The sequence below is a fragment of the Camellia sinensis genome, chromosome 11 (genome assembly GCF_055761805.1).
Source record: "Camellia sinensis isolate YWXY chromosome 11, ASM5576180v1, whole genome shotgun sequence".
Classification (NCBI taxonomy): Eukaryota; Viridiplantae; Streptophyta; class Magnoliopsida; order Ericales; family Theaceae; genus Camellia; species Camellia sinensis.
The window spans coordinates 113,727,379-113,739,306 of NC_138971.1; the positions used below are offsets into that span (position 1 = coordinate 113,727,379).

Consider the following 11,928-nt stretch of genomic DNA (forward strand, 5'->3'; position numbering starts at 1 on the left):
AATGTTAATAGAGGCCTTATTATCACAATACAGTCGCATAGGACCATCCTCAACAACCCCAGTTCAGCGAGTAAAATTTTAAGCCACATCAACTTTCAAATGCCATTCGCCATGGCACGATTCTCCGCTTCCTCACTCGATCTGGCAACAACTGACTGCTTCTTACTCTGCCAAGTCACCAAATTCCCCCCCTACAAATGTACAATAGCCAGTGATAGACCTTCTATCTTCAATAGCGCCAGCCTAATCTGCATCGGTGAAGGCCTCTGATCTTAAATGACCATGATTAGAGAATAAGATGCCTTTTTCAGGCGCTAATTTGAGATATCTTAAGATCCTATAAAAAGCCTCCAAGTGCCCCGTCCGAGGATCATGCATATATTGGCTAACAAAGCCAACAACATATGCAATATCTGGCTTAGTATGAAAGAGGTATATCAGTCTTCCAACAAGCCTTTGATACCTCCCTTTGTCCACATCAAAGAAGCACGGACATGGACACGTGACACGACACGGATACAACACGGACACGCAGACACGGCAATTTTTGAAAAATGTAGGACACGACACGTGGGGGACACGGACAAAATATATAATTTTATATATTTATTATATGTCATATATATGAACATGCCATTCTAAGACAATAAATAAATACATTATAAACACTAATTTCTATAAATTGACGTTATTTTTCTTTTATCATCTTATTCTAAGTTATTTTGTTCAAACTTATAATTAGTTTCGTGTGTCTAGTCGATGGACACGCATGTCCTTCAAGTGCCCGAAGAGTGTCCAAGTTTTAAATTCTTTATAAAAAATCAAGACACGTTTGGATGAGTGTCGGACACGTGTCGGGAGAGTGTCTGATGAGTGTCGGTGTCCGACACGGACACGACACGGATACGTCACCTTTTTAGAAGTGTCCGTGCTTCTTAGGTCCACATGATCTCCATCACTATTGAGCTTATGATTAGCCTCTATTGGAGAATCAGCCGGTCTACACCCCAGCATGCCTACTTCCTCAAGTAAGTCCAAGATATACTTCCTTTGAGAAATGAAGATGCCCCTCTCTGATCTAGTAATCTTAATCCCAAGAAAGTATCATAAGGGAGCAAGATATTTGATTTCAAATTCTTTGGAAAGTTGAGTTTTGACATTAGACATTTCCTCTGCAGCATTGCCTGTCAACACAATGTCATCCACATATACGATAAGGATATTGATCTTAGCTCCACACTGTTTGATGAACAAAGTATGATTTGCATGGCTTTGGTAATACCCAAGCCTGAGCATCGCCTTAAGGAATCTATCTAACCAAGCCCTAGGAGATTGTTTCAATCCATACAAGACCTTCTTTAACCGGCAAACCTTCCCTTCAGTAGCTGGAGAAGAAAAACCTGGAGGGACATCATAGATACTTCTTCCTCTAGATCCCCATGAAGAAATGCATTCTTCACATCCAATTGCTATAATGGCCACCCCAAATTTGTTGCACAGGAAAGGACACAAATGGAATTTATTTTGGCCACTGGAGCAAAGATCTCTTGATAGTCAATGCCATAAGTTTAAATGAACCCTTTAGCAACTAGCCTTGCCTTATACCTCTCAATGGTCCATCGGCTTTCTGCTTAACTGTGAACACCCATTTGCACCCCGCAGGCCTTTTCCCGATTGGTAAAGAAACTAACTCCCAAGTGTCATTTTTACCCAGTGCTCTCATCTCCTCTGCCATAGCCTTTTTCCACTTATGATCACTAAGAGCTTCCTTCCAAACCTGTGAAATAGATATAGAGGACAAAGACGAAACAAGGGCACGATATGATGGCGATAATGAATCATATGACACAAAATGAGATATGGTATGTTGAGTACAGGTTCTAACTCCTTTCCTAAGAGCAATGAGAACATTTGAATCAACTTATGAGCATACTAGAAAGGACAGGAGAATTAGTAACTAATGACTCATTACCTGAAACAGGAGACGAAGATGATGAAACCAGATATGGAGATGATTGGCCTGGCAGCACATCCGACACTTGTTCCTTCTGTCGCCGAGAGTAGGTCTTGAGATCTGTTCTATCCAGCCGACTAGTCTTTCTTTGATCACAAGACTCCCCCTGAACATAAGGAATCACCTCCCCCTCACTACATGGCTCACCCTCCCCCTCACAATCACTGGAAAGAGAAAACATAGAATCTAGAAAACCAATCTCGTTGGGAATAGAAACCTTCTCTTGAAGAGAGGAGCCTTGGGAGAATGGCTGAGACTCACAGAAGGTAACATCTATAGAAACATAAACCTTGCGAGTGTGAGGGTCATAGCATTGATAGCCTTTTTGGATAGAGGAATAATCAAGGAAGATACACTTTAGGGCCTTGGGATCAAGTTTGCTGCAAATGGACTGAGGGAAATAGACAAAGCAGATACAACCAAAGACCTTAGGCAGAAGGGAACGAGGGTAGACAGGCGTGTGGTGAAGAAAGTCAAGGGAACATTGAAATTGGAGGACACTTGAAGGCATGCGGTTAATAAGATATGTAGCAGTAAGGATTGTATCACCCCAATATGGTGTAAGAACGTGCATCGTGAACATAAGAGCACGAGCAACCTCAAGAAGATGGACATTTTTGCGTTCGGCAATACCATTTTGTTCTGGGGTACCGACATAGCTGGTTTGATAAAAAAATGCCATGGGCTTCAAGATAAGCCCGAAGCGCACTGTCATTATATTCAGTACCATTATCACTCTGGAGGACTTTAATGGGTGTAGCAAATTGAGTAAGAACCATTTTATGAAAAGTCTGAAAACATAAAAAAAACTTCATTTTTGGTTCGGAGTAAGTAAACTCAATTCACACGAGGATAGCAATCAATGAAAGTGACCAATCACCGATAACCAGAAACAGACAAAACACGAGATGGACCCCAAACATTAAAATAAATAACCATGAAAGGAAAAAGACTTTTTTTATTAATAGGAGGATAACAAGAACGTTTATGTTTAGCAAACTCACAAGCATCACAATGAAAATTAGTCTTATGACAATCTTCGACTAAAGTAGGAAAACATTTCTCTAAAACAGAAATAGGAGGATGTCCTAAATGCCTATGCCGCTGGTGTAACAGAAGAAGGGCAAAAGTGTCAGTCGCTTAAAGAGCCTGGTGACGAGCCAAGGGAACGAAGTCCAGCATCCAAAAAATACAGGCCCCTATGTGCTTTACCACTACCAATCGTTCTCCCTGTACCCAATTCTTGGAAAACACAATGAGAGGGATAAAAAGTTAGGTAACAATTTAGTGAATTTGTAAGACGACTAATAGGGAGTAAATTAGTAGAAAACTAGGGAACATGAAGAACAGAAGAAATAGAAATCAAGGGAGAACAATGAACAGAGCTTGTCCCAAACATAGAAGATAAAGACCCATCAGCAACTCTTACTTTATCCTTGCCAGAACAAGGAGAGTAAGAATGGAAAAGATGAGACAAACCTGTTATGTGGTTAGTAGCACCAGAATCAATGACCTAAGGACGTGAAGGGGAAGAAGAAGCACCTTAAAGCACTCGTAAGAATACCTGTGAACGCAAAGTTGGAAGCCGAGGGAGGATTAGAAGTAGGAGCAAAGGAATCAAGTCGGGCTATCAAACACCTAAGCGTGTGCAACGTATCATGGGAAAGGGGGGCAAAATCTCCCAGGGTGCTAGTGGAGGCCTCAGAGAGATTGGCTTGAGAACAAACAGAGCCACCACGGGCACTACCCCGCCCTCAAGGAGGATGACCATGCAACTTCTAACAATGTTTTCGATCATGCCGGTCTTTGCCACAATAATCACATGTAATCTGACTACGATCAATACTACCACCTTTACCCTCAGACTTGGAGAAGGAGCCATCCTTAGGTGCAGAAGAAACAACCAAGGCAGAGCGATCTTGGGGTGGCTGATGAACCATAGCACTACGCCTGCTCTTTTCCTACTTAACATAAGCATACGACTCATGTACAGTGGGGAAAGGATCGCGACCGAGAATTTGAACCCGAATCTGATCATACTCAATGTTAAGGTCAACAAGGAAATCATAGACCCTCTCCTTGGATACCATCTGTTAAAATCCACCTACTCTCCACCTACTTCACCCACTTAAACCTACTCCACTAAACCTAACCCACTACACCACTACCACCTCACCTACTCCACTAAACCTAACCCACTACACCACTACCACCTCACCTACTCCACTAAACCTAACCCACTACACCACTACCACCTCCACTTCACCTACTCCTTACCTACTACACACTCACCCTCTTCTATATATAGGAATCATGAATCATTGTAATAAAAATTAATATATCAATCAATAATAATACATACAATTTATTCTCTCTCTTTCTCTATACATTATTTCTTACATGGTATCAGAGCTGGTTTAAAACCTAGTATTTTCGCTTCCCCGGCGGGCGGCAACCTCACCTTAGCCGCCCGCCGGACCTCAACCTATTCCGCTGATAAAATCAACAAAGATTTGTGCAACTGTAGTCATGTGTGAGGCTGATGGAGAAGAATTCTTCACCTCATATGACGAGACAGTCTGGAACTGGAAACACTGCAACATTCTGCTCTAGAATTCTGCAGCAGCTATATTATAGCTTGGTTGAGTGCCAAGCTTTGGTTCTTCCACCCACTCTTGAACTTGCCCAGCAAAGTGTGAAGGTTCATGCTTGTGTTGGAGGGACTAGTGTGCGCGAAGATCAGCGCATTCTCTCCAGTGGGGTTCATGTTGTTGTTGGTACTCCTGGTCGTGTGTTTGACATGTTGCGGAGACAATCACTTCGCCCTGTTTACATCAAAATGTTTGTCTTGGATGAAGCTGATGAAATGCTGTCACGAGGTTTTTAAAAATCAGATCTATGATATTTTCCAGTTGCTGCCACCCAAAATCCAGGTTGGGGTGTTCTCAGTTGCTGCCACCCAAAATCCAGGTTGGGGTGTTCTCTGCCACAATGCCACCAGAGGCTCTTGAAATCACCAGGAAATTCATGAATAAGCCTGGAAAGAGAAAAAGCTCATGCTAGGATTTGCGAAGTGATTCGCTGCAGGAATTTTGGCTTTGGATGAAACCCTTACCATACTCCACTCATTCTCTCCAACTGTTCTAACTTTTTATTTTTATTATTATTATTATTATATCAAATAATCAATGCACTCATGTTCCCCACTAACAGTGTCCACTTTTGACCCAAACCATTTTCAATCCATCATTTCTCCTTCACCTTTTGCACCCCACTCACCGACTCTCTCTCCACTTTATCACATGGGTTTGTCCCTCTCTCTCCTCCATTTGATTTCAAAAATCACTTATTTTTATTTATTTTTTCCAAGTCACTTTTCCTCTTTTTTAAATACCCCACTTTATTTTGAAACAATCGCACTGATGTTTTTCATATAATCCATCTATAAATATTTTTTATCTATTTTCTTTCTCCCTTGTTTTCTTTCATTTTATTTTTATTTTTTCAACAAAACACTCCCCAAAAAAAAAAAAAAAAAAAACAACAACAACAACAACATTTTACAAACTTGTCATTTCTTCATGCCGGGGATCAACCCCGATCAGCATTTTACACCATAAAAAAAAAAAAATAAAAAATAAAAAAAATAAAAATAAAAAAAAAACACAAAACAAAACAAAACACAACCAACACAAATCGGAACAGTGGGATTTTTCTTCTCGCCTATTCTGCCGATCTTTTCTTCTTGCCACCGTCTTGGGCGGCCCTTGCCGGTGTTGCCTCCGTGTTTCCCACTCCACTGGGCATGATCACTACTCCCTGCTCCTCCACTGCAGCATATGGCGGCCCTCCAAATCGGAACATAAAACTGGCCTTCCGCTTCAGCTCCTTGTTTTCCGCCTTTAGCACACTTATCTCTGCTCGCGCATCCTTATACATGCGTTGGAGCAGAGCCAGTTGGGCGTTTAACTGCTGCACCTCATTTGTCCTACTCTGCAGCCGGTTCGACAAATTTGTAACCGCAGTCATGGTTTCCACACATGACTTCAAGGTATACTGATTGGCCTCCACATCCGACTGCACCGCCATTTTTTGCTCTACCGACCGCATCGGAAAGTTCAACGGAGCAAAACCAGAGGTGTTTGGTTGAGGTTCACGGGCCACCGCACCTGTTATCTCTCCTGTTGACTCGTTGAGGTCGGGAAAGAGAGTGAGCAGACCACGGGAAGATGAGGCCATGTTCTGGGTAGCTGTCCGGGAAGACGAGGCCATTTTCTGGGCAACAGAGTGTTACAGAATATCTCTCGTTACAGAGTATTACAGAGTTTCTCTCTCAGCAACCGCAGAGTTTTTCAGAGGTTTTGTAGCAAGTTTTGTCTCTGCCTCAGCCTCAGCATCAACCTTGGTTAAATAGCCAAGGCAGCCACGCGCATCGCGCGTCTCGTGACGCCAGCCGACCAACGGGCGCGCAAGCCAAGGCGCCCACGTGCCTCGCCATCATGTCCGGCACGTCTTTTTATGGATTGGGCACGCCTTTTGATGGCACGCCTTTTGAAAGATTGGGCACACCTTTTGAGGGTGCGACTTTTTATGGGTCCGACAAGACTCTGTAAACTGTCCCGACATAGATTCCGGTTAGTTTCTACAAGGGTCCGACAAGACTCTGTAAACTGTCCCGACATTGATTCCGGTTAGCTCCTTTATGGGTCCGACAAGACTCTGTAAACTGTCCCGACATTGATTCCGGTTAGTTTCTACAAGGGTCCGACAAGACTCTGTAAACTGTCCCGACATTGATTCCGGTTAGCTCCTTCATGGGTCCGACAAGACTTTGTAAACTGTCCCGACATTGATTCCGGTTAGTTTTCTACAAGGGTCCGACAAGACTCCGTAAACTGTCACAACAACTGTCACAACATTATCTGCTACAACGGTCCGACATGACCCCATAAACTGTCTTCTACATCGGTCTGACACCGCCATACAGTGTCCTCTACAACGTTATAACACCCCCATACCGTGTCCTCTACAACGTTATGACACCCCCATACAGTGTCCTCTACAACGTTATGACACCACCATCCAGTGTCTTCACCAATGGTCTGCCACGACCATACAGTGTCTCTTATGCTCTTTTATTTTTATGTATTTTCTTGTTTTGTTACTCTCTCCAAACTCAAGTTGGTTAGTTCCTATCCCCCTTGAGTTTGCGGGGGGCTGTTAAAATCCACCTACTCTCCACCTACTTCACCCACTTAAACCTACTCCACTAAACCTAACCTACTACACCACTACCACCTCACCTACTCCACTAAACCTAACCCACTACACCACTACCACCTCACCTACTCCACTAAACCTAACCCACTACACCACTACCACCTCCACTTCACCTACTCCTTACCTACTACACACTCACCCTCTTCTATATATAGGAATCATGAATCATTGTAATAAAAATTAATATATCAATCAATAATAATACATACAATTTATTCTCTCTCTTTCTCTATACATTATTTCTTACACCATCTGTTGAAAGGCAGTAGCATCTTGGGAACAAACAGCTTGGAAATTCTATTAATAGAGTTCTTGCCACAAGCTACTTACTCGGCATAGTACTCGGCAAGGGACCTATCCTTCTGATCAAACCCCCGTATTTTCTTCCGCAACTCATAGGCCTGAGCATCGTTGCCACGCTAGGAATACATTTGAGCAGTAGCAGTCCATATCTCATGAGCAGTATCCATCAAAACAAAAGAGCGACTAATAGTGGGATGAATAGAATTAATGAGCCATGTCATGACAAGAGCATTCTCCTTAAGCCATTTATCTCGGGTTGATCCATCCTCCTTGGGAGCTGTGGTAACTCCCTTGATGTAACCAGACATGCCACAAATAGTAATGGCCAATTGAAAAGAACGTGACCAAACCAAGTAATTAGCACCATCCAACTTGACTGGCGTAAGCTGAAGAGAGGAATGTTCACCAAGAGAGACATTGGGACTGAACTCTTTCACTTCACTACTTACAAGGGTCTAACCATCATCAACCATGGCCTAAACAATGTGAGCACCCAAAGAATAATCCAGCCACAACCCAACAGCAGCAAAGATAAGGCAAAAGAACAATTACACTGAAGCAGGAGACCAAAAAACAAGCTTGTGGAGAACCAGAAATAGTCAACCGAAGCACTGAGGGGCTAAAAATCAATCAAACACCATCCAGATATAGCAACCAATGGCAAAGAAGCCTAGAAAGCCGTAGTCGGCTGCTAGAGAAGGAAACCCAAGGGTTGGATTGAAGCAAAACAACCAGAAGGCTGAAATTGAAAAAATTGGCCTATTTTTCCAAAAAATAAAGAAAAAATTGGAAAAACTAGGCAACCAAGAACAAAAAAATTTCAAAATTTTTCTGAGAACTTCCCTATCCTAGTAGATCATGGTAGGATTTTTTTTTTAAAATGCAACAGTGAACAGAAGGAATAAAAAATAAAAAAATAAAAAAAATAAAAATAGAAGAACAAAAAATAGGAACCTGCTCTGATACCAAGTTAAAATTGTTGCTTAATAGTTGAGAGAAAGAGAGAGGGAGATTTGCTGGAAGAGTAGGCACAAAACCTAATTCAATTTGTTACCTCACTAAGCACTTGTATTTATAATAATAAGACAACAAGTACAATGACACTAATATCCTAAAGTACAATTACACTAATATCCTCAAGTACATAACACTAATTGATGAGCCAAAGGAAGGAAAACAAAAGAAATAATTTATAGGAAAATGAACTTAAAAGACTCGGTGTTCATTTAGTTACAATGGACAGATAGGTTGTGAAGACTTGAAGGGGCAGTGTGAGAAGAAGAAATTTGTTAGTGTGTTTATTGTCTTTATGGAAGTGTTTAGATGTGAGTTCAAGGAAAAGCGTCCAAAAATCTATTACGGCATTGTTATTGGAAAGGCTGTAGGACAAATTGGAAGGTGATGACATGATGAGAAAGCTGGGCAATGTTATGAAATTCATTTAATGCTAGTGGATATCTTTTGAATTATAATTGGGGATTGGGTCTATTTCTATACTACTATTTTTTATTTTTTATTTTTTATTTTTTTCTCTTGTTTCTTTCTTTTATCTGGTTGTATTAGGGTTTGGCCCACTTGCCACTTTCTCAAATTTATTGCTTATCCATAGAATAAATGAATAAAAGATCACACCTCTTGATGTCTTTAAAGCAAAGATGGATCTTGAAGAGCCAGTTTGAAATCCTTGTGGCTTTTGCTAGATCAAACTCATTGCAGATGTAGAGTCCTATAGCAGCTGTTATTTTTTACTCTTTGATTGTAATTGACGGGAACTGTGTTTTTGTAATAGGTCCATGTTGGAGTTTAATGTGCTAGTTCAATTAGAAGTTATTTTTCATCGAAATGACAATCACTGTAGTTTTGCTCCCATGTGGTTTACATTGCTTGCTTATTTGTTTCCATTTTTTGTGTTTTTTTTTTGGGCAAGAATTGAAATGTTCAATATTTGATTTCTCATGCTCTATATTTGTTTATCTATGTACAAATTGATCTTTTCATAAAAGGTTCAAGAAGTTCAGGCACATGAATTCTATGAATTGATTTTGTGAAATGCAATTGTATTAGTTGATGAGGACTTCTGAAGCGTCAACATTTTGACATGATAGCAATCTCATCCCATTGAATTATTTTCGTTTTTCATCAAATGGAAATGCTACATAAAAGGGAGATCACAAATATCCTAATCCCTTTTGCTTTATGTTTGATTTTAAACCTATGAATTACTGGTTTGGCTTCTTTGTTTACTTCATTTCCATATCCACTGCAAAGTCTGTGTATGGTTCCATGTGGAAGAGTTTGCAAAATAAGATGTGTAAATTGCGTTCTTAATTAACCACAATCAACTAACACTTCACTTTTTTGGTTTCTTAATTATTATTTGTTGTTATTGTAGGGTGAGGAAAAAACAAATGTGGCTCCTAATGGAGAGCTGGAGACAGAAGCCAAGGTTGTAAATATACCAAGTTCATTCTCCATGGAGTTTGGTGCCCAAACTATGAATGATTTACCAGAAGTAGAAGTGATCCGTAAGTGTACTTGCCATTTCTTCAAGTTTTACTTTGGAGAATAAAAAATAATGGTTAGCAACTCTCAGTTATTGAAGCTAAACATTAATAAATTTCTAAGGGCTTCACTCGTCTAGTATTACCAAAAGATCAACTTATATCAAACTTAGACATATGTATTGCCATATTTGGTATTGGCTGATGTATGGTGATTGTAATTGCAAAGGCGCTGGCAAATCCTGTGGCAAAATCCTGAAAAATATATGACCAACTCTAGAACATGAATCAGGTGTCTACAGGAGGTATTGTTGCATTTATGAGGTTCCTGGTTTTTGGTCAGGTTGTGTTTTAAGGTTGGAAGGTGGAATATGTTTGTTTTAGCGAGTTTGTGTTTAGTTTGAATGTAGACAACCAGTGGTTTTGAAATACTCGATCTTCAGAGCAAAATAAGATGTCAAAAGAACTCGGGCTCATTTAGGAAGCTAATATGGTGCGACCTTTTCCTTTTGTGCAGCTCCAGAAGAAGTTTCAGCTGTTGCTTGTGACGATAAACCAGATCGTTTGAAAATGGCTCAGCTTTATAATGAGGTAAAATCCCATTTGTTACAGAATCAAATCATATATCTTACCTGATTTTGATGTCTATGAGAAGAAATATTATTCAGGAAATGATATGTCATCACTAAAGATTGTTTCTTAAATGTAGATGTGCAAAGTACTTGGACAAAATGCCAATGAATCGATGGAGGCATTTTTAGCAAACAAACCAGCAGGTTTCAAGTTGAAGAAGAATCTCCTTACACTAGAAACCATCTATCAAGATATAAACAGAATCCTCTCTCCAGTTCAGCAGGATTCTTCTAGTTTAAAACCTCAGATACAAAAAGCAGATTCACACTCGGAAACGCCAACTGAAATTGCAGGACCCAATTTGCTGTCAACACTGCAGGGAGACAAACACAAATCTGGTCCAGAGGCAACGACAGTGGAGTCAGGCCCTGAAACAGAATGTAGTAATAGATCAACAACAGAGCCAGATTTTGAAAAAGAAAAGAGTAATTCGCCTTCTTGTGAAGTTGTTCCTGCTGCTGCAGATTCATGTCCACCTCAGACTGAACCTATATGTTCAACCAATGGAACTGGAGATGATGTGGAAATGGAAGAGTTGCGTGATGCTGATTCAAGTGCCGATGAACCAACTGAAGAAAGCGCCGATAAATCGGACCCTGGGGTCATTGTTTTGGATGATTAAAACTAATACAAGGTTGGTTACTAGCTGAATTGATAAATTTTTTTTTCTTTTTTCTTTATGATGATAGTGATTAGTCTGTTTCAATCTAATTAACTAGAAATGTTCTAAACTCCTAAAGTAGTGTTTTACAGCTGAATTTTTTTAAATAGAAACTTTTCCTTCAATTTTTAATAGAGAAATCATACCTTCTGTGTTCTTGCCTTCCATCTCCAATTTGAAAGATTGCTAATTGAAGAAGTATTGTCTAGCCTAATTGGACTAGTCTTCTCTAGCCAAGTTACCTAATTGAACCAGTCTTGTCCAGCCTAATCTCTGGGACTTGCCTGATCAGTTTTTGGTAAGAGTAATGCTAGGGATAAGAAACTCAAGCAAAGAAAAATATGAAAAACAGAGTGTGGTTGAGATTCATTCAATGTGTAGCTTTCATCATACAGATATTAAATTTAGACCAGACATTATTTTTCTTGAGAGAGAGAGAGAGAGAGTAATGTTGTTTAAAAAGGTAATGTTGTCCACTAACAATCAAAAAGTAGGTATAATGGACATATTAGGTTTGTGCAATATCAGTTAGCCTT

The 11,928-nt window shown here is 40.2% G+C and overlaps 1 protein-coding gene and 1 long non-coding RNA gene across 2 annotated transcripts in view; both read left to right on the forward strand.

Moving 5' to 3' along the window:
- The window catches only part of LOC114317815 (CHD3-type chromatin-remodeling factor PICKLE), an 84,562-nt gene extending 73,045 nt beyond the window's left edge, over nt 1-11,517 (forward strand). Inside the window, exons 29-31 of the mRNA XM_082894536.1 lie at nt 9,990-10,122; nt 10,616-10,689; nt 10,808-11,517. Coding sequence (XP_082750662.1) covers nt 9,990-10,122; nt 10,616-10,689; nt 10,808-11,353 — 753 coding nt within the window. The 3' untranslated portion in view covers nt 11,354-11,517. The remainder of the gene's footprint in view (nt 1-9,989; nt 10,123-10,615; nt 10,690-10,807) is intronic.
- Nucleotides 338-3,370, forward strand: LOC145802078 (uncharacterized). Its single transcript, XR_014344346.1, has 2 exons — nt 338-471; nt 940-3,370. It is a non-coding gene; the product is annotated as an uncharacterized LOC145802078 (long non-coding RNA).
- Nucleotides 11,518-11,928: the final 411 nt, after the last annotated feature.